At 38.4% G+C, this 19,684-nt stretch overlaps 1 protein-coding gene across 1 annotated transcript in view; it reads right to left on the minus strand.

The window, feature by feature from the left end:
- The window catches only part of LCOR (ligand dependent nuclear receptor corepressor), a 59,543-nt gene that overhangs the window by 22,537 nt on the left and 17,322 nt on the right, over positions 1–19,684 (minus strand). Inside the window, exons 4-5 of the mRNA XM_066554293.1 lie at positions 17,878–18,165; positions 14,923–15,016 (exon numbers count right to left, since the gene is read on the minus strand). Of these exons, the coding sequence (XP_066410390.1) occupies positions 14,923–15,016; positions 17,878–18,115 (332 nt within the window). The 5' untranslated portion in view covers positions 18,116–18,165. The remainder of the gene's footprint in view (positions 1–14,922; positions 15,017–17,877; positions 18,166–19,684) is intronic.

Genomic DNA, 19,684 nt, shown 5'->3' on the forward strand with positions numbered 1-19,684 from the left:
ACTCTCACCAACTGGGATCCTTCTAGCATTGTAACATCTACTAAAATGTCTCAAGAATAATTACATTAAAAAGATCAACTTCCTCTTTAATCTCTTTTCCATCTTCATTGTATCAAAATCCATAATCCTAGATTTACCCTAACACTTCAAGCTCAGCTTTTTGAAACTGCTTTTCATCTGTAGCTCTGTTCCTCTGTGTATGAATCATATTCCTAAACAGGTCCAAGAACCTGCTATGCACTTTCCAGTTAAAACCTCCATTCAGCCAGTACCCTTGTTTGGGCATCTGCCAGAGCAGAGTTGGCAGATTAAGAAAATAGTGATTTGCTGAAGTATCTTCCTGAATCAGGATTTAAATCCTCCCCCTCCCCCAGACCCACTTTTGTCATGCCTCTAGGAAATTAGAGAGCTCAGCATGCTCAGGCAGGAAAGCTGCTGGTGATCTGTCTCACTGCAGACACCAGAGCAACCTCTGCACTGGTGGTGTTCGAGGAGCCATACCACAAGGGCTCAGCTTTGGTTACATGGGAAGGTGAAACTCTCATGCTCAGGAATTTCCTTAATTAAACCAGCTTCACTCACAAAAATTAAGCTTATTTCCAGCTTTCAGATCCTTCATGCTGAGCTCAGGGAGTTGCTCTTCCCCTCCCAGTAGCTCTTATTTCCACAGAGGAGCAATGAGCAGAGCCTCTCATTCCACATCTGAGGGAGTATCTGCATTGTAGCAAGTGACCCAGGTGTATGTGGGGGTACAGTCCACAGCTATTCTTCTACTTCAGAAGGTGACCAGATATGCTCCTGCAGGTACAAAAGAGGCAGCTGCCTCTTCCAATAACAGACTGAGCAGCTCAAAACCCACCCTGAGTCCAAACAAGCTGAAGGAAATTAGTGACTTTTAAAGCTGCCTAACAGGGCTAATTGTGTTTCTTTGCTACTTTTATAAGAGACGACAGCATGGAAGCTTCTTTCTGGCTCTGCGGGCAACATCTTGTGAAATATTGTCATGATACAGGAAACAGCTTTTAAAAGAAGAAATCAAGACTATGTTCATTTAAGTTTGAACAATTTCATCTTAGCAGTGCGAGACCATCAGCAAGTCCTTCAGGAAAAGCAGAAAAATGTGGTATTTCTGATAATCGCAGGACTAAAAGTGTCAATTAAAAATGTTCTGGGACAAGCCTGCACAGTGTAATGCATCCTAAAGAATGGCAGATGGGAATATGGTTCATCACTTTCAAAGGCTATTTTCATAGATTTGACAGATGTATTCAGACAAAGAGAAAAAAAATATTATAAATGATAGTTTACTGCACAAGGCTTTCAAGCTATTTACACATAAAAACTCACTATTCCTGAATAAGTGTAGAATGTAGTCTCTAGTTAAACCAAGTTTTTTACTTAAGAGAAATTTGCCTGGTAAAGCTAAACCAGTGACAGTGCCCAATTATCATTTTGCCTTTTGTTTTTAATAACAGCATTAGTATACAAGAAATACAATAATTAGTTTGTAATGTAACAGTTATTTAAGGATTTTAAAAAACAAAAAAAGCACTGAAAAATGCAAACCCTAAATTACCTACTTTTCAATAGCACATGCTAAGAGAAAGGCAATTTCTCAGGAGAAAAGAAACCTGGACTAGATACCATGCAGCATTATGAATTTTCCTAAAGCTAGGAAATCACTATGCATCACTCTCAAAATCATTGTAGAACTGAACACAAAGGTTAGCAGAAATGCCTAAACTCACGTGGGTTCCATTATACACCACTTAGTGTAACCTACTTTTTAGTATTCAGCATTTCAGTATCAATAATGCATAACATCAAAAGTCGTTCAACCCCAAGTACAGGCACGAGAAAGTAAACATGGATCTTGGAGAAGGGCCGGCTGCAGTGTGGTGTCACTGCTGGATTTGCCTTGTGCCCCTGTGCAGAGGGACAGCAAGATGGAGTTGCTGGAGCCTTCCCTGTGCTAATGGGGAGCTGGGGACCTGCCCCCTCTGCGGAAGAAAAGCAGAGAAAATAAAGGTGCAGAGAAAATAAAAGCAACACCAGTGCCTTGGTGGGCAGCTAAGCAAGGTGCCTGTGCCTGGTGCCATGTGCTCCAGTACAAAGCTCCACTGCCCCAACCGGAGCTCTGCCCGCTGCCACCCCACAGCCCAAAACCGACCCACACGGGGCTCTGGCCACGCTTTCACTACCTCTGTGCCTAGCTTGGCTCGTTACTGAGTGCTCAGTGAACATCACTACACCACCTTTTATTTTCCCTCCTGAGAGGCTGTTTGTTCTTCACTGGATAAATTATTTACCATTAAGGAAATTAAGGTGGCCAGTAGGGAAGCACAAATTAAGAGTAGGGGAGTCCATGAGACCGGGCTGCTATGAGACAGCGTTTCAGCTTTCACATGTATTCCCTACCCAGCTGCTAAAGCAGCTTTACGGTCAATCCTATTTAGGGCAAGAACCCAATGGAGTATGGAGATTCCAAAGCTCAGTCCTTCAGCCAGAAATTGCTTTACCTTCTATTTTCACTTCCTCCCCTGCTTCTCCCCCCTTGTGATAGTTTCCATCTCATATCCTTGGGCTACTAGTAACAAGCATTTAGAAAGCACATTAGGAAGAAGAGAATTGGAACCCCTTGAAGTTTTTCACAACAAAATTTATTAGAAGAATAGTGGTTTTGAAAAGTCTAGCATCCAGTGAAAACTACCATACACAACGTTACAGCTGGGAATGTGTTTCCAAAATGACATGGTCAAATAATACAATGGAGCCATTAAATCTTACACATGCACAACAAGAGAATTAGCGCTTTGACATACAATGCAAAAAATAAATGGACCACATGAAATAAAAATTTAAAAGTACTTATCACATACATTAAGACACAGCTTATTTAGTCCAGTCAAAAAATCAGAACTGCATTAAAAAAATTAATGTAGTGCAATCAAACCAAAAACCTTAATTTGTGATCATAAGTGCTCTACTACATAAAACATTGATCATAGCAAGGAACAAAAAATTCAAATCACACAGTACAAAAAAAATCTGTAAATAAATATAAACTACAGTACAAGAGAAATATTAAATTATACAATTCCGTCAAACTGTAAACAGTATATTGAAATGAGGTCCATAAGAGTAAAGGGGGGGGTTCCTGTTTTTTTTTTCCCATGACACTTGAACTTCTAGAGGTCAGAGAGAAATGCCATTTTCCATACTCTTCAAAGACTATGGGTTACATAAATAGAAAGAGAAGACTTTTTAGATGTAAAGTGTCAAATAATAAAGCAGAGGTGTTGCTGACTTGCGACTGCCAACAGATCACCATGAAGGCAGAACAGCAGATTTTAGTTTCAGGCTTGGCCTCCAGGTGAGCACAGCACAGAGGCCTGGCACTGCAGGTGTTCAGTGAACAGTGCTCAGCCTTAGAAAGGAGGCGCCTCGTGAGCTCTGGTCCTGCCCAGGAGGTGGAATTAATTATGGACAACCTGGACCTCTGCTGATTATCTGACAGGTTTACACGCTTGTCATACAAACACCAACTTTGGCAGAACAATTACTAATAAACTCAAAGCACTCCCGGCCCATTGGTTTCCATCACAGTGGCCAGTGCACAGAATTCTCTAAGGACATTGCATAACTAGAGTGTAGAGGTCAGACAGCCAAGGACCCGTGCTTGAGGTTAGAAGTAGTTATGGTGAGAGAGAAGCAAGAGCCACGTTAAGAAGCTGCCTCTGCTGTTCGCAGAAGCAGCTGGGAATGTATTTCATTTTTAGCTGCGCTGGCTAGAAGTGGCATTTTAAAATATATAAGTTTAAGATAACATATATACTATATATGTATATAATATAATACATATTATATAATATACATAGGAATTTCTTACAATACATACCAGGAACCCCCACGCGATCTGCTCAGTAGTAATAACTGAATATACAGAATGCCACTATAAGTGTCTGAGGCACTGTGTGCTGGAGAGTAAATATGCAGCTTTAAAATCCGTTTGGCTGAGTTATACCTGGATACCTGAACTGAGTTTTAAGTTGACATTCATCAAGGATGTGCTATCAGCACGTCAAAAGAAAAGCAAAACAAAATACAAGTCACTGCTAGGTTTAAGAAGAGAGTACAAGTACCTGAATTGAGTGAGGATAGTGTGTAAACTGTCCCTGAGGGTTTTTAAACAGTGTGTGTACAAGTTGGATTCCTAAGAACATTAGTTTAAACTTACACTGCGGACTGATAAAATACCAATGTTTGACAATTTAACAAGTGGAGGTTAAAAAGAGTTATGAGCAAACACTCAAAACATTTTGTACATTTTAAAGCAGCAGTAAGCTGCTGTAAGCATACATCCCATCAGTACAAGCAACACGTGGGACTCAGATAAAGGTTTCTATTTGCAAAAAGCCCATCATATATCGATAAGTAAAGAATATTCACCTGCTAAATTAGAATGCACCTAGTTACAGACTAGCAATTCAAGATTAATTTTTTAATCAAATACTTTGCTATACTTTGCTATTACATACTAAAATTCCTTAAGCTCACTAATGCTGGTATTCTAATCTATCTTTTTTAAATGTTCCCCCTTCATTTAAGAAATATACCATTCCACAACTTAAACATTAAGATCCATTTTCAGTCCTCAGATGTAAAAAGCATGTCAATGAGTTTATATTAAAAATTTACACGGTAAAAAGGCTTGAATTTCAGCCAGAGATTCTAAATACTACTCATTCCCTGAAGGCATAAGGGAGAAAGAATCCCTACCCATTTTTCTTGTGATATAGTTTTCAAACTGAACATTAAACAATGGTCCAAAATGGTTTTTTTCCATTTGGGAAACTTCCCTTCCCTACCCATCATCCCAGATTCCCAATGTTAAGCCCTGAAATGGCCTACTGAAATGATCAGTTAAAAATACCAGGCATGTATATATACATCCCCTGCCTGAACTCCAGAATATTTTGTTGTACTAAAATCTGTCTTTAAAAGACAGCTTAATATCCCAAGAAACCTTGTGATCTGACCTGACAAGCTGTTCATGATCCTAGATTGTATATTTGAAGTATTTCATAACCTGAAGACCAGATTTAATTAAGACTCTGGCATTGTAACAGAGAAAGTGCTGCAGTTATTTATCCCTTTTCTGGTACTTTAGAATAGGTCAGACAAGTGCTTTTTATTGTTTACATGTTTTCACGCAGGCATAAAAAGTATTATCTGCAAAACTATTTGAGAAATGTAGCACCAAGTAACTGATAAACTGTTTAAGTAGCTCTAGTAGTATCTTCATTATTTCTGAGTAGGAAAAAAATATTAAGATAAATTGTGCTAGGTGATGATGAGAGAAATTGTTTTGGATGTTAACTTTTCCTGCTCCAGTCAAAATGAAGCCTGTGTCCTAATCCCTGCTCTGTAAGGTAGTTATCATCTTGAGTCCTCCTAAATTATACTTACCAATTCAGTAGAGACAAGCACAGGGGCACTGGTGGGGATGCTTGTTTTTAAGCAGGTAGATTAAATGCCCTGGACAGGCTAAAAAAAATCCTCCTTTCTAGTACATCACCCAATCACAGAAAATTGATTTTGCAACTGGGCTGAGAGATTTTTGTAAGGATTAAATAAAGCTCTCTTAATATGAAGGTTTTTATGACAATACCTGAATATAGGCATAATTCAGTAGGACATGAGGTCCAAAACTACTGCTGTAATACTCGTTTAGAGACTTGGCCCCAGTCAAAGAAAGAACAGGAAAGAGAGAGAGAGCTGGACTCCGGAATGCTCTAAGTACTTAACAGTTTTTTCTGGTACATATGAAGTGGATCTACAGATCATTTTGGGTTTGAAATATCTCTCTGCCTACTGGTCATCACAGTGCACTGTGTTTATACACTGGATAATCTGAAATGAGTTACTATAGTGGCTACTTTATCTGCTACATTCATCAGAACTGCATACAACTAGCAGTGCAGATTTTCAGGTTTCTGAAGGTTCCAATTACTGAATTTTCAATATAATTCAAGATCAAGTAGAAACCTTTATAGTACCAAAACAAGTCTCAAAATTATTTTCTTACAGCTTTCTAAAACAATATTAGCCAACATTATGTACTGATGCCAAGAAAAAGCAACATTGACCTAGACTGAAATTACATTTAATTTCTGAAACATTTGTGGGGAATACCTAGAGGTTTCTGATCCTCATGAAAATGAGGGAAACAACCCTTCCCATCCTACTTCTAACATTTGGCAGAAAATTTAAGCTATTTAGAATATTGTGACAAATCTTTCAGTAAGGTTAATAATCTCGCCTTCATAAGATTTTGGACTGCAATAAGAGTATGCATTCTTATACTGAAGAGTTCAAATTTTGTCTTCACTGAAGAAAGAGGTCTTTACATTACAGATGCAGCCACACTAGTTTTTGAGAAAAAAAGGGAACAGTAGAGTGCTCCCTTCACTCCTTGGACACTGTGTTCTTCTCCTAAGACTCAAGGACATCTTAAGAGCATTACTTGAAAGTAAACTGGAAAGAAACACATGGCAATTCCAGTTTTGCCTGTATAACAATCGTTGCAGATGATACAAAAAGCAATTCAATCAGAACTAAAAAGTTGTTTCACAAAGCTTACTCAACCCTAAAGCCCCTAAAACAGCTCCCATGAATTTCCAGGGAAAGGCAATGTACTCTTGAGTACTCATGAAAGAAATATATAGATGCAAATGTTGGCCTGCCACAAGACAAAGCACAGACTATTCCTTGTCTGCTCTTACCCAGTCTAAACACAAATGCAGTTACCTCCAGTGTTTAGGAATATCCTCCAGCAGTGGAAAGTTCTGCAAAAAATGTCATGCAGGAGTTGCGAGAGAACACAGAAGCTGAATGTGTTCCCTAACTAGAGGCATTATCCTATCTGTATCCCTGCATCATTAAAAATATTTTTTCTCCAACTGCCAAAAAAAGTTCAGAGTTTGAATTCAGGCCTAGCAGTAGGGTTGGTAATGCAACAATCAAGTTATGAGTTCTGCAACAAAAAAGAAAGTAAAGGCATACCTGTATTGCTTATGTAGCAACTTCTCCTGCGCAACAGGGAAAAAATGAGAAATTCTAAAGGAAACTGTCTGGAACCTTTAGAAAAAAATCAGGGAATGACTGGAAAATAAATAATCTTTAGACAGAAATAAAAATGAGTCCAGAAACGTGTCCCTACAATATCTAACTGGAAACGTTCAACTCTATAGCTGTACTCAAGCATTACAGCCACAATAATGCCTACAACACTGTGGAATGAGGATCCAGCTGGCTGAAAGTGAGGTAATAGTTTGTAATAGGTCAGAGTTCTAAAAAAGCACTTTTACATCTTACAAATCCAAATGAAAAAAAAAAAAAAAAGGACACATTTCATACATGTTGGGCTTTCCCACCAGAACTGTACGATAATTAACTCCACACCAGGACCCCTACCACACTAAGCCTTACTCATCTTCAATTATATGCTGCAGCAAAGATTTACCAAGCGACACCTAAACTTCAGTACAATATGAAACTTCGATTCTTAAAACTTTATACACACAAAATATAAAATTACTTTTCTAGGATGGGGTAGGGGAGGGGGATTCTCCTTCATGGTACTTGGACTGAAAAACTAGTTTTCAGAGACTGCCACAAATATAATTCACAGTTTCTTGCTGTCAGGCTTTTTCAGCTACATCAACGTAGTACACAACAATACTGTTAAGTCCAATAACTACATTGGATGGACATTCTCGGGAATAAGAGAAAACTAGTGACAAAAAATACCCGAAAGGTCTCCTCCTAACAACGTCTCGATTTTTACAGGGTTGCAGTTTGTCTATGTTACACGTTAATGCCATCTCACAAGAGCAGCAGGAGAAGGCTTTAAAATCTTTTTCCTGTCCAAGTGATCCAAGTAACATAAGCATCCACTTACCAGAAATAAGATGAGAAACAAGGCTTTTGTTACAAAGACCGCAGTGAACCACACCTTCCCACACCAAAATATGGTCAACCAGGGATTTTGGCCATGCAAACTGCTGGTCAGCAGAAAATTAAGCATGCTAATGGACAAACATTAATTCCAATCATATATTTAAAATGATCCCAAATACTACTAGTTAGCTACACTGAAAGCGCCTGCAAAATATATGTAGTGAAAAATGAAACAAAATATTAGTGATCACTGCAGCACTTAGAGTGATACTAGTCTTAAGTGATGAATCACCTCAGAGAAAATATGTTAGATGGGACTTTGAAAAAAAAAAGTAACATTAAAAGGTGCACCTGAATATTACAGACTAAATTTACAAAACCTACAATAAGGTAAAATATATATCTTTTGAATATTCAGCAGCTTTTTTTTAAATTTGTTTTTATTTTTTGAGAGGCTCATGAAATTTTAAAAAGGGACCACTAACTAATCTCAACCATGCTTCACAAAACAATAATGGCTATTTCATATTGCAGTTACCAATGTAATGCAATTAGTGCTTAAAAAATAATCTACACTTTTTCTTTTTTTTCCTTTTTAAACAGAGACCTTTGGAGGAAATATGGTTGTTCAAAAGCTTCTCGAAAAAGAAAGATTACCTGAATAGTAAGTTATCACAGATCAAGTGTTGTGTTAAAAGCTTTGCAGTTATGAGTATTACAATCTTCAGGTCTCAGGACATTTAAACTGAGAAAGTTACGTGTTTGGTTTGTTGTTGTTTCTTTTTTTTAAATCCACTTCCTAACCAAAGCAAATAAAGAGTACTCAACTTTTCACTATCTATTTACAATTCTTAGCCTACAGTCTGAAATGACAAGACAAATTCTCTTTTAAAACTGCAGCATTAAAGGGTAGGCACACCATTCTTCTGCTGCACGATTGTCACCCACTTAAACATACACATACAAAATATTTAGGTTAGTAAAATGAGCACTCCACGTACACTACAGTGACAAGTTTTATAAAACTCAACTCATGTTTCTTAAATAAGGACAACTGCAAAAGGTTAAACCTCTCTCAAGAGTAAAACTGTGTTACTTTTTTTTTTAACTTGCAACAAACTTTCTACCATAACCTCCAACAGCAGATGAAACCACGCCTTAAACTGCGCCTTTATTGCAATCACCAGCTAAACTGGACCGTATTGCAGAGTTTATATACTGCTACTGAGCTTAAACTGCTTTAAATGCCAAGATGACAACTAGAAAGCTACAAGGAACCAGGATTTTGAGGACTAAAATATATTAAGTAAACAAAAATAAAGTATACTTGGGGCCAAATGCCCAGTCCATTTTAAGAATGAGCAGTGCATATTTAAAACAACAGCAATGGTGTGCCTAACCTTTGAAAATATGAAGTTGCTGGGGAGGGGGAGAGGCTAATAGAATCAATTGTTCCAGAAGTCATTCAGAAACCCTAGGGCTACCTAGGTCACCCTCCCATGAACTTTGAGAGATCACTTTCACTGACATCACTTAATGCTCTCACACAAAAACTCCAATGTTTCTTTTGGTTGTGCAAATGGGGGAAAAATGCTAAGTCTGTCTACCTTTTGCACAGATTAAGACCAAATTGCTTCTACCTGAAGAACCAGCAATTATGATTTGGTCATGTTGTGGTTAAGTCCAGTAAGTTCCACTTAGTTACTGACCACTCCCGCAGAAAGTATCAAAGATAAAAGTTCAGTACAAAACTTTTCCTGGATCTCCATATAAGCATAAAGATACCACCATACTGAAAAAAAAACCAGATTTGTGGTTTACGGAGTGCTTTTTTTATGGTGTTTAAATGCTTATTCTAGCATGTGCTAAACCACTATCAAAATAGATTAAATAAAAACAACAACAAAAAAGCAGGACTCAATTCCTGCTACTGGCAACTGTAATATTTAAAAAGGAAACACCCATTCATTGAGTGTTCGACCCTGACAGTATTACAGATAGATATGATGCAGAGCCTGAATTAGATCAGGCTACCAGTGTTTTACTTCTTCCCTGAACATTAACAAGCTCCTTCACTAATGTGGATATTTGGGCAGACTACTGAGGTTGTAACGTTTGAGATCACCATTTTGTGGGCTATTTTTTTTTCCTTTTTTTTTTTTTTCCCAGTATCACAGTAGTTTGTTACACAAATCCCCCATCCCTGGATTAGAGTCTTTTAAACTAGCTGTTGGGACCACATAGTTTAGTAAACTCAGAACCAAGTCTGTAAAAAGTGTAAAGGTCACAAAGAACCGTAGTTCTGATATAATGAGGCATACCCTAATACATCATTTAGTGTACCCTGACTGCTCCTGACTGTGAGAAGCTTGTCTTCCGTGAGATAAGGCTACATCCTCAAGCAGGTGAGTGTAAATATCACCCTTCAAAAACACCAAATAAAATTACAGCGAAGGTAGTGTTATAAATAATTAACTGACATTTTCTGAAGGTAGTGTATGTAAGTTTTCCCTCCCCTCCCCTCCGGGTGAGCACTAAGCAGATGGTAAGTACAGTTAATTTAGAAAGAAAACAGTGGAGAGCCTAATTAGACCCAATTGATTATCTATCTAGTCGACAAATCTGAGTTCAAGAGAGGTACCATTCCTAAATAATTTGATTTAGCTCAAACCTTTCAATCAACTGGATCAACAAAAAATAAGAAGGGCAAAAAAAAGATTTCTGAAACATTTTTGAAGAATGACAGTCTGATTTTCATTTTAAAATTGCCTGGTTTCAGGAGAGTGTCAGTTTAACAAAGTGGACTTATTTCTATAAAGGCAGATATGAAAAATCCAACATCAGAAGTTCAGGCAGGCTCTACAGGCAAGATGTCCACTTCTACAGATCTGCATTCTTTGTGAGGTAACTCAATTCTCTATTACAGAGAAACATGCAAAAGGCAAAAGAAAAGAAAAGGAACAAAGAAAGAAAGAAAGAGGGCAGTGGGCAGGTGAAGGAGTGAAATTGTGCCATACTAGGCCAGAAAAATTTACAAATGTGACATTCAGAGCACATCTTTCACCTGTGTTCACATAAGTCTATGCTAAACTGCAAAGAAAAGAGCATTGCAGCAAACAGGAGACTCAGGTGCGCTCAGTGATGGTTGAACTATGCAGTAGTGCTCACCCAGTTTGCAAAGTAATTGGCACTCTACAACATCCCTATTCATCCTTCAATTCATTCGCACTTTGTGCTGCTTCTCCCTGGGGATCTAATTCAATCTTTACTGAAACATCCTGCCCCTCCGACCTCATTAATTTCATTTTTTTCTTTGGAGGGTTTTTCAAAGTGCCCAGCCTCTCTTTAACTTTGTACTCCAGTGTACTGTGGGGGATCCCATAAATACTCTGAGCTTTGGAAACACTCATTTTCCCGCTCATAACCACAGAGATTGCTTCCTCCAGTATCTCGCTGTTGTACTGTCTGTATCTCCCTCTTTTCTTCCTAGGTTGCTTGGAGCCAGGATCTCCCTCTTGATCTGAGGTGGGATATGGCTGTCCAGAGGTAGACTGCTCAGCATCTGAGCCCCAGGAATCTGGTCCAGCATCCAGCAAACTTCTCCTATTTTGTTTTGGAAGGATAGCCCTTAACTTTTTGCTAAGCGCGCTCTCCGTTTGTGAACCCATTACCAAAGAGCTATAGCTGAACTGGTCACCAGTGCGGGACTCCCATGAAAGGTCCATGCCTCGAACTTGTGGTATCTTTAAATCCACAGGAGATGAATGGCTCACGTCCTTTTTCCCATCCTGCTTAGTTTGAAGTGCCATTTTTTGAAAGGCAGAGTTTTCTGTAAGAAAAGGAAGGTCACTGATGTTGCTGAGTGCACCATTTCCCCTGAATTTCATGCGGCTGAAATTGAATTCGTAGTGTGGTTTTGCCCAAGAAGCCTCCCTGGATAATATTAAGTGCTGTCCATGATTCTGTAGTCCAGATGGCCCATGGCTGGCAGCTGTAGAGAACTGGTTTCTGCTCAGCAGTTCTTCACTAATCTGGAGTGATCGAGCCAGTGGTACTTTAAGAGATGTGGAGTGGCCATAACCTTCCCTGGTTCCATCCTGCAAGCTTCTTGGAGGTACCCCATCACCACTCTGTAGTCCCTCCGGATGGTGCTGGCTGGGTCTCCCAGGTCGCCTAATTGGATGGAAGGAAACTGATGTGAGCAGGACTTGCACAGGTAGGGAGGGATGGGTGAGGGGGCCACTCCTTTATTAGAAGGCCTTGCTTGGGTAACATCACTTTTTGTGTTATTTATTTTTCTCTAAATTTTTTTTATTATTTTAATTTTTTTTTAAAGTCTCAGCATCAGTCAGTTTTAAAACTTGTTCGCAAAAAAAGAGAAGCTTTTTGGGCAAAGAAAAATGAAACCTGTTGGCTGGTCTCTGGTTGGGTTCACAAATTCTCGGAGTAGAAAAGAGTTCGCGCAAGCGTCTGAAAATAGCACCTTAATTACAAAGTAGTAATCAATCGCCATAGATCTACACACAACTGTGTTACTGGTGTGACGTTACCACTAAACAAGCACAGTAATAAAAGAGTAAGCCAAAGTGCAACATATTCAACATGTAAATATGACTGCCACCTGCAGTATCTACACACAGGTGGAAACCCTGCATAGTGTTTGCTTACATCATATTGAAGAATTGCTGCTCAGGATAAAAGAAAAAGCTTAGCAGGCCTCAGAGACATTTGCCTGACTTTCATTAAGCACCAAATATGAAAGCTGGGATACTGCAGATCACAAAGAAAACCACTTACACTAGACTTACCAAACTGCTCTCTTAACAACTAATTGCATATAGACAGAGCCCTGAATCTCATTTGATAAAAAGCATGCCTAGGAAAAGGAAGATCTAAGCGCCAACTGTCATCCAGATCAAGGGTTAACAAAAAAAAAAAGGCAGTATGTATTTTTACCATTTCCCTTTCATCACAAGTGCTCTTTCTATGAAATTAAGTACTACTGCTGCAGAGAATCACATCTATTTTAATGCTTTGATTACTTAGCCCCCTATAGTTATTAAGTCACATTGGTTTCAAAATCCACCTCCAAATTTCTCCATGTTCAGCATACAAATTAACAAAGAGAATCTATTTTAATGCTCTGGGACGCTATACTGGCGTCAAGCCCTCTGGCTAAGTCAGCATTACTTAAGGATAGGATACATAGTACTGAAAAGCTACATTATTATTTTTAACATCACACTGGGATTAAAAAAAGAGTCTTTAGAGAAAAGACATCCATTGCAAGAACCTGGCATGTAACATACACAATGCTTGATACACATGCTGTTCACTTCTCTCCGGGATGCAACAAGTCATAGGATGTGCACAACAAAAGTCAACAAGGATTCAGAACAAAATCCAGAGAAATGGCTCAAAGTTTGCAGTTCCAAAGAACCCTCTCAGACAATGTGCATTCTCCACCCCTTCTACAGAATGTATCAGCATCATAGGGTGCACCAGTGATTCTACACCTCAGTAAAGGTCATACAGGCAGTTAATAGAGAGTTACACCCGACTTAGTGATGCTGAACAAATTGCAGCCAGCCTCGTATGCCACACACCTGGACAAGTAACCACAGGTGCAAGGATGCCACATCCTCTCTGGACCCACAAGACTGAGCAGGACAGTGCCAGATGCTGGCCCTGCCACCCCTGTGTGTTGGACTTTGGCCTTCACTTGATTCACAAACAAGGGAACAAACAGTACAGAGCCTCAGTGGCTTTTGCTGCCTTCCTAGGAAAATAAAGATGGAAATAACCTGTTCAGAATTAGAGGAGAAGTACTGCTAGGGAAGGTTTATGCTAAAGAATTGTAAAAAGTATTAAGACTAAGTTTTAAAGAGGGATTGAAGTATTTTATTAATAGAAATATTAAATGGAAAAGTAATACTGAAAAGAGAAATCTGAGACAGTATATTTTTCCAAAGAGAAATGCAAAAATTCAATCAGCTGTTAGCAGTACATGGGAATGGTGGTGGAAGAGGGTTGCTAGTTGAGATTTTCAAGTTTTCAAAGGCTATCATAAAGCTAAATCCAGCAATTAAATAGCACTTTAAACCATATGCTATTTCTGTACTTTAGTAAAAAATATTTGTTCACAGTAGCTTCAAGATAATCAACACCCAAACCCCTTCTTTGTCCCAGTCAGCCTCTCCAAGGCTGACTGTCCCAGTCAGCCTCCTGACCAAGAGTAAAGGGTTTCTAAATGTATGCAAATGGTGACCATTAGAAATATGAAACCTAAAGACTGTTTTTTTATTTAACAGTATTTCATACCTTGAACTGATTAGGCAAGAGCAGTACACCACATACTTTGTGATTATTTCTAAAAAAAACTTGTTCAGCACTACAGAACAATCACAAATACAAAGTTACATTTAAAGTTTTCTGAACTACCAGACTTCCTGCCCCATGTCCTTATCTAAGTTGTGGTTCATGCTAGGAAATATTAACAAAAATCATGCAGTGATTTAAATCTAATTCAGCATGGTTTATCACCCAAATCATTGTTACCTCTAAAATAAACTTTCCTGTTTAGCTAACTTTGCCCTAAGTGAAATGAGGTCTAAATATACTGCAAAGCCTCTAAGACTCTTCATGCACTTATTTGAACTTGCATGTTCACAGCAATAACCTATCACTAACCCCAAGAAACAGGTAATGGAAGGATCTCTGGATAAGCACCAAATTGGCAAAACTAATAGATATTAGAGTCTTTAACTGCAACTTAAACCTGTCTCAGTCGGCAACAACTCTTATTTGGCAGGTGGGGTGAAGGTATTTGCCAAAGGTACAAGTTGAAAACACATTACTCCAAAGGGTTAACACCAAAAGAAACTTAAAATTACCAGGAGCTAAGCACACATTTTTAGTAAAAAACTGTTTTAAAGGTCACAGTAAGTTGCTTTCTCTTACCCATTTCCCGAAGTACTAGAGCACCCTGGAGAGTGACTCAGAGAGGTGCTGCCAGCACCAGGACTCTTCTTAGTGGATAAATCAAGCACACCGTCTGTAGAGACAAAAGAATGACTTCAGTGTTTGAAGAAGCAGGATCAGCCATGCTGATCTTGTCTTCAGCTGAAAAGAAAAAGCAAGTCTTCTGAGCTGAAGTAATTTTTAGCACACATTTTTTGGTTTATTGTATTTTTGAACAAAATAAGGCTTGGGATTTTTTTGCAATATGGTTTACATGTGACTTCAATATAGTCTTCAGAAATCACAATAAAAATTAACAAAATTAAAAGTGCATCTGTTACAGGAGACATAGCATAACAAATTACCTACAAGTGACAGTTTTGGATACAACAGAGCCTATCACATAACTACCTTTCAGTGGTCCAGAACTGAGACAATCTTCAAGATTTGTCAATCTGAGATATTCCCCTCCTTAAAGGGAGGCTGCAAGCCAGTACTAGGATTTTTTTTTTTTATATCCAAATCTCTTGTAGGAAAATTCACTGAGAATTTCATACTGGAAATTAAATTAACACACACATAGATGTGAGATTCCTTCTCACATGGCAGCCAGCTTCATCTTTTTTTTTTTCATATCTCCAAGGGGTCCCTACTGGAAAAGCTGCTGCCTTTCACCTCTATTGTGTCATTTTATTCCCTCTCTTCCATATGCCAAATTGGTTTTCCTGTTAGACTGCTTCCTCCACTCTCACTAATGGCACATCCTCAAGCTCCCCCATGCTCCCCTGCAAACCTTTATGTAAACTCTGCCTTTATAGGCACCAGAAAAGGGAGCATGTTTCACCAGGAAAGCCTTGCTCCTGCTGCACTGAAGCAGCTGGAAATTCTAGTCATTTTAATAAGTGCAACATTGTCATTGAAGCAGCCCAGAATCTGAAGTTCCTGGAAACTTTGAAACGAGGAATTTATGAGGCAGAGATAAATGAAACCTGTTGGCAAGGTGAACTTGAGACATATGAGAGCTCCTCACTCATTCCATCTAATCAAGTGAATACCACCCAACACAAGAACAATGTAAGGCAGCTTTCAGATCGCTTAAAGTTCTCATTTGACATATGGAGAAAAAACATGATAAACAGTGAACTAGAATTAACTTACGAAAAGCTGTTCCACCCACTGCATTTGGGAACACACCATAACCCAAACTTAAGCAAGCAGATAATTAAATTTTCTTTTTGAACATCACTTATGCAGGCACAAGAGACACAGACTGGATCAAGTCTTTCATTCTTTTCAAGAGGCTGGACAGCACAGGCAGCTGCTGGAGGCACTTGCATCCATGCTTCCTCCTCAGAAGAGTCAGTATGACCTAGAAGCCCCTGAGGAGAAGCAGAGCCAACCTCACACCCCAGGGAGAAGTGTACAACTAGCTGGGTACCCTTCAACCCCCTAGAACAAACTATAGCACAAAGCACCACTAGCAATCTTTCATGACAGCCTCTGAAATCTCTCATTAACAAGTTTGGCAAAATCTCTTTCCAATTACATTAAATGTAAATTGGGAAAAAAATTTACATCAGCAAACAGATTACTGTATAATTCAATATGCACATGTTCTACTCTCATAACGAGCGTTATGAACACCATTCATTATCTTACAGCTTTTTCCATCACATGGTAGCTAAAGAACAGTTCGTGTTCCTGCTTTTTTCTTCACCATACCATCCTCTAATTAAAAGGGAACAAACCAAAAGCAAAACTGATTCTCTCCCTCTTTCTTTCAGCAAAAAGTTTAACAATGAGAACAGTTTAACATTTATAAACATACATGCAAAACACACTCACAGAATGCATTTATAATAAAGACAGCTAGAAACAAATGCCTATCAGCTAACTGTACAGGTCCACATTTCAAGAGAGACACTATTCAACCTCTCACTGCAGTTTGTAACTGAAGTGCAACGACAGCTTTCAGTAAGTGCTGTAACTGCAGTATGTGTCCAGATGTCCAAGCTGCATATTACTGGACACATAAAATTAACTTGACAAAAAGCTTCATAAACCAAATTTAAAAGAATAAAGGGATACCTACTTTTCTGTCATAGCTAGAAAAACGCTTTTTTTTCAGGCAACTTTTCCATTTGCAGATGGACAGCCTACTGTGACAGAATGACTTCAAGCACTAACATTTTTCTGAAGAAGGATAAAGGGTCTAATTTTAATCAGTACAATACACTTAGGATTCAACAATTTCAGAAAAGAAAAGTTCATATACTATATCACTCACAGAATTTGCTCCTTAAAAAAAAAAAAGCATTTTTGATGGAAAGGAAGGTTTTTGAATTAAAATAAGCTCTGAAACACTGTTAGGATTTATTCAATCTGTGCTCTGCAGAACAAGTCTATTTTTAAGGTAGAAAAGAGACATTTCTTCCAAACACACAAACCTGGAAGTTTAGTGCAGTTCATGGGTATAATTTTCATAGCCTTCACAAAGCAATTTCTCACAGATTTTTAAAGATACTCTTCTCACACCACAACCAGAAAGGAAATAAATCAGCCTTTCAGTCAAATTGTGCACTAAATCTTCAGAGAAGAGACAGCATTATGATTTTTATGACCATGTGAACTTCTCTTATCAGCAAGTGTACAGTCTATTTTGGCAGACTGTTTCTTGCATTTCCCAGTAGGAACAGCACATTCATCCTTGGAGTCTAGAGCATGTCCATCCCCTTTGCCCTTCTTCTGAAGAATGTCTCATGTCTATGGGTCTACATTCTTTCAAAAAGTCTTTTCTCTCCCAGGCACACTGAACTAGTCATTATTTAACTGTAAAACCATCTACTGCTTTTCCACTTTAAATTTTATGCAAAAGTGCAACCTTCTAATTGGTTCTGCAATAAGAATGCCATTAATGGACTGCCACAGGATGCAAGACACTGGTAAGAGTCCTACCTTGTTCACTAGGTTCTGACTGAGACTTTCTGACAGTAAGGTCCAGAGGTGAGTCTTGGTCAGCCATGAGCAGTTTGCTGAGCACAGGGTTCTGAGCAGTTGCAGCCGTGGGAGAGGAGGCGACCAGAGATGCTTTCAGCAGGCTTTGGTTCTTTGTGCTATTGGGCTGGCTGGAGTCCTGAGTAGAGCTATTTTTTGAGGTATATTCAGCAGCAAACTGTCGGATCATTCGCTGCATGATCTCACGGGCCACTAGGGGAATATTTGGGTCAGAGACCCTAGGACTGTCTGCAAATATTAGAGATTTCTTTTAAGGAAGCACTTTAAGTAAAACAGCTTTTATATTAAGTCATTGTTTATTTACCAAAACAAATCCAGGGGAAAAAAAAAAAACAAAGATAAAATAGTTTCTGTAGAAAATGTACTTTAGCCTTAGAATACCTGAATAAGAACCATTGCTAATTGAGGTACAGCCTTCCCAAAATAACACTTTGCTAAAAAAAATATACAATCTCATATTTTGTTTTAAAATATAGATATATTCTACCAGACCTTTAAGAGGTGTGGAAATGAAAAGGAGAGCTTAAGTGCCAAGTAATGGAGCTCATCCAAAAATATTGAACAGGTTACACAGTGGAAGAGTTGCATAACTTACCTGCAGCTACAGAAAGGTAAAATGGAAAATAAATTTGCAGCAGTCCCCTCTAAGTTTACTGAGAAATAAAGCCCTGTAGTTCTGATAAATTGAAATAATTTGCATGAAGATCAAATGTTCAAGTGTCTTCCTTCTCATTCTATGTATTCCTTTTGATATTTCTAACATTGCAATCAATGCAGGATCAGAAATCACCCAAAGAACTTGCATATACATAAAACCCCAAGATATGTCACATGACAAGTAATTCTATTTCTAGAGGAGCTGCTAAATCTATTAGTAACGGATGTGAAATGGAACAAGTAGGCATTGCAATTTATTTCTATGAAATAGTGTATAAATAAAAAGGTATCTGGGCATGTGGACAGCACAAAAATTTATTGACAAAAATCACTATTTTAGACCAGTAGTAATTTGTGATGAAAAAGTAAATCTGTAACTCCTAAATCCCAAAAGCTAAGTCCTGCCACTTCACTTGAAACACTGTGTTCTCTGGCCAAATCAGTTTTGTGGTTTTTAAACAAACAAACAAACCCCCCAAACACCAAACCAACAACAACAAACAGCAACCACCCACAATACTCCCAAAAAACCCCAAAGCACAGAAAACCACACCACTATTCCAGAAATGGCTCAAAAGGTTTGATTTTCTATTACCGAAGAAACGTTCAGAAAACAACTGTACAGTAGAAGACCAAATAAATCTTTAAAAGCAGCTCTCAAGAGGGAACAATAGAGAAGTGTTTACTACCTCTTTAAAAAAAATTGCCCAGGTTGAAAGGTAATCTATTGAGATTGAGCTATTAGAAGCATTAGGAAAATCTTCTGTGGGACCTTTCAGTGTTAGAATTTGCCTTTTGCCACCATTTTTGTCAAAAGTACATCAATCCAACAAACCAGCTTTATAGTATGTGTAAAGGATGACTGACATGAAGGTTTGAGCGAGCTGCCTACAAATCAAAGAGCAGCAGTAGCAGCCTGTTTCTTGATGAAACATCATATTGAGCTTTAAATACTTATCAGGCCCGAACTCCTTTCTGTTAAGCACAGCTTTCTACACCTAAGATCTTATACAGTCACCACGTACATTCTTACAGTAAATTTCTGTAAATCCTATAAATTTCGAGGATGTTTATGTAAATATGTAACCAT

Source organism: Molothrus aeneus, chromosome 8, assembly GCF_037042795.1.
Source record: "Molothrus aeneus isolate 106 chromosome 8, BPBGC_Maene_1.0, whole genome shotgun sequence".
Classification (NCBI taxonomy): domain Eukaryota; kingdom Metazoa; phylum Chordata; class Aves; order Passeriformes; family Icteridae; genus Molothrus; species Molothrus aeneus.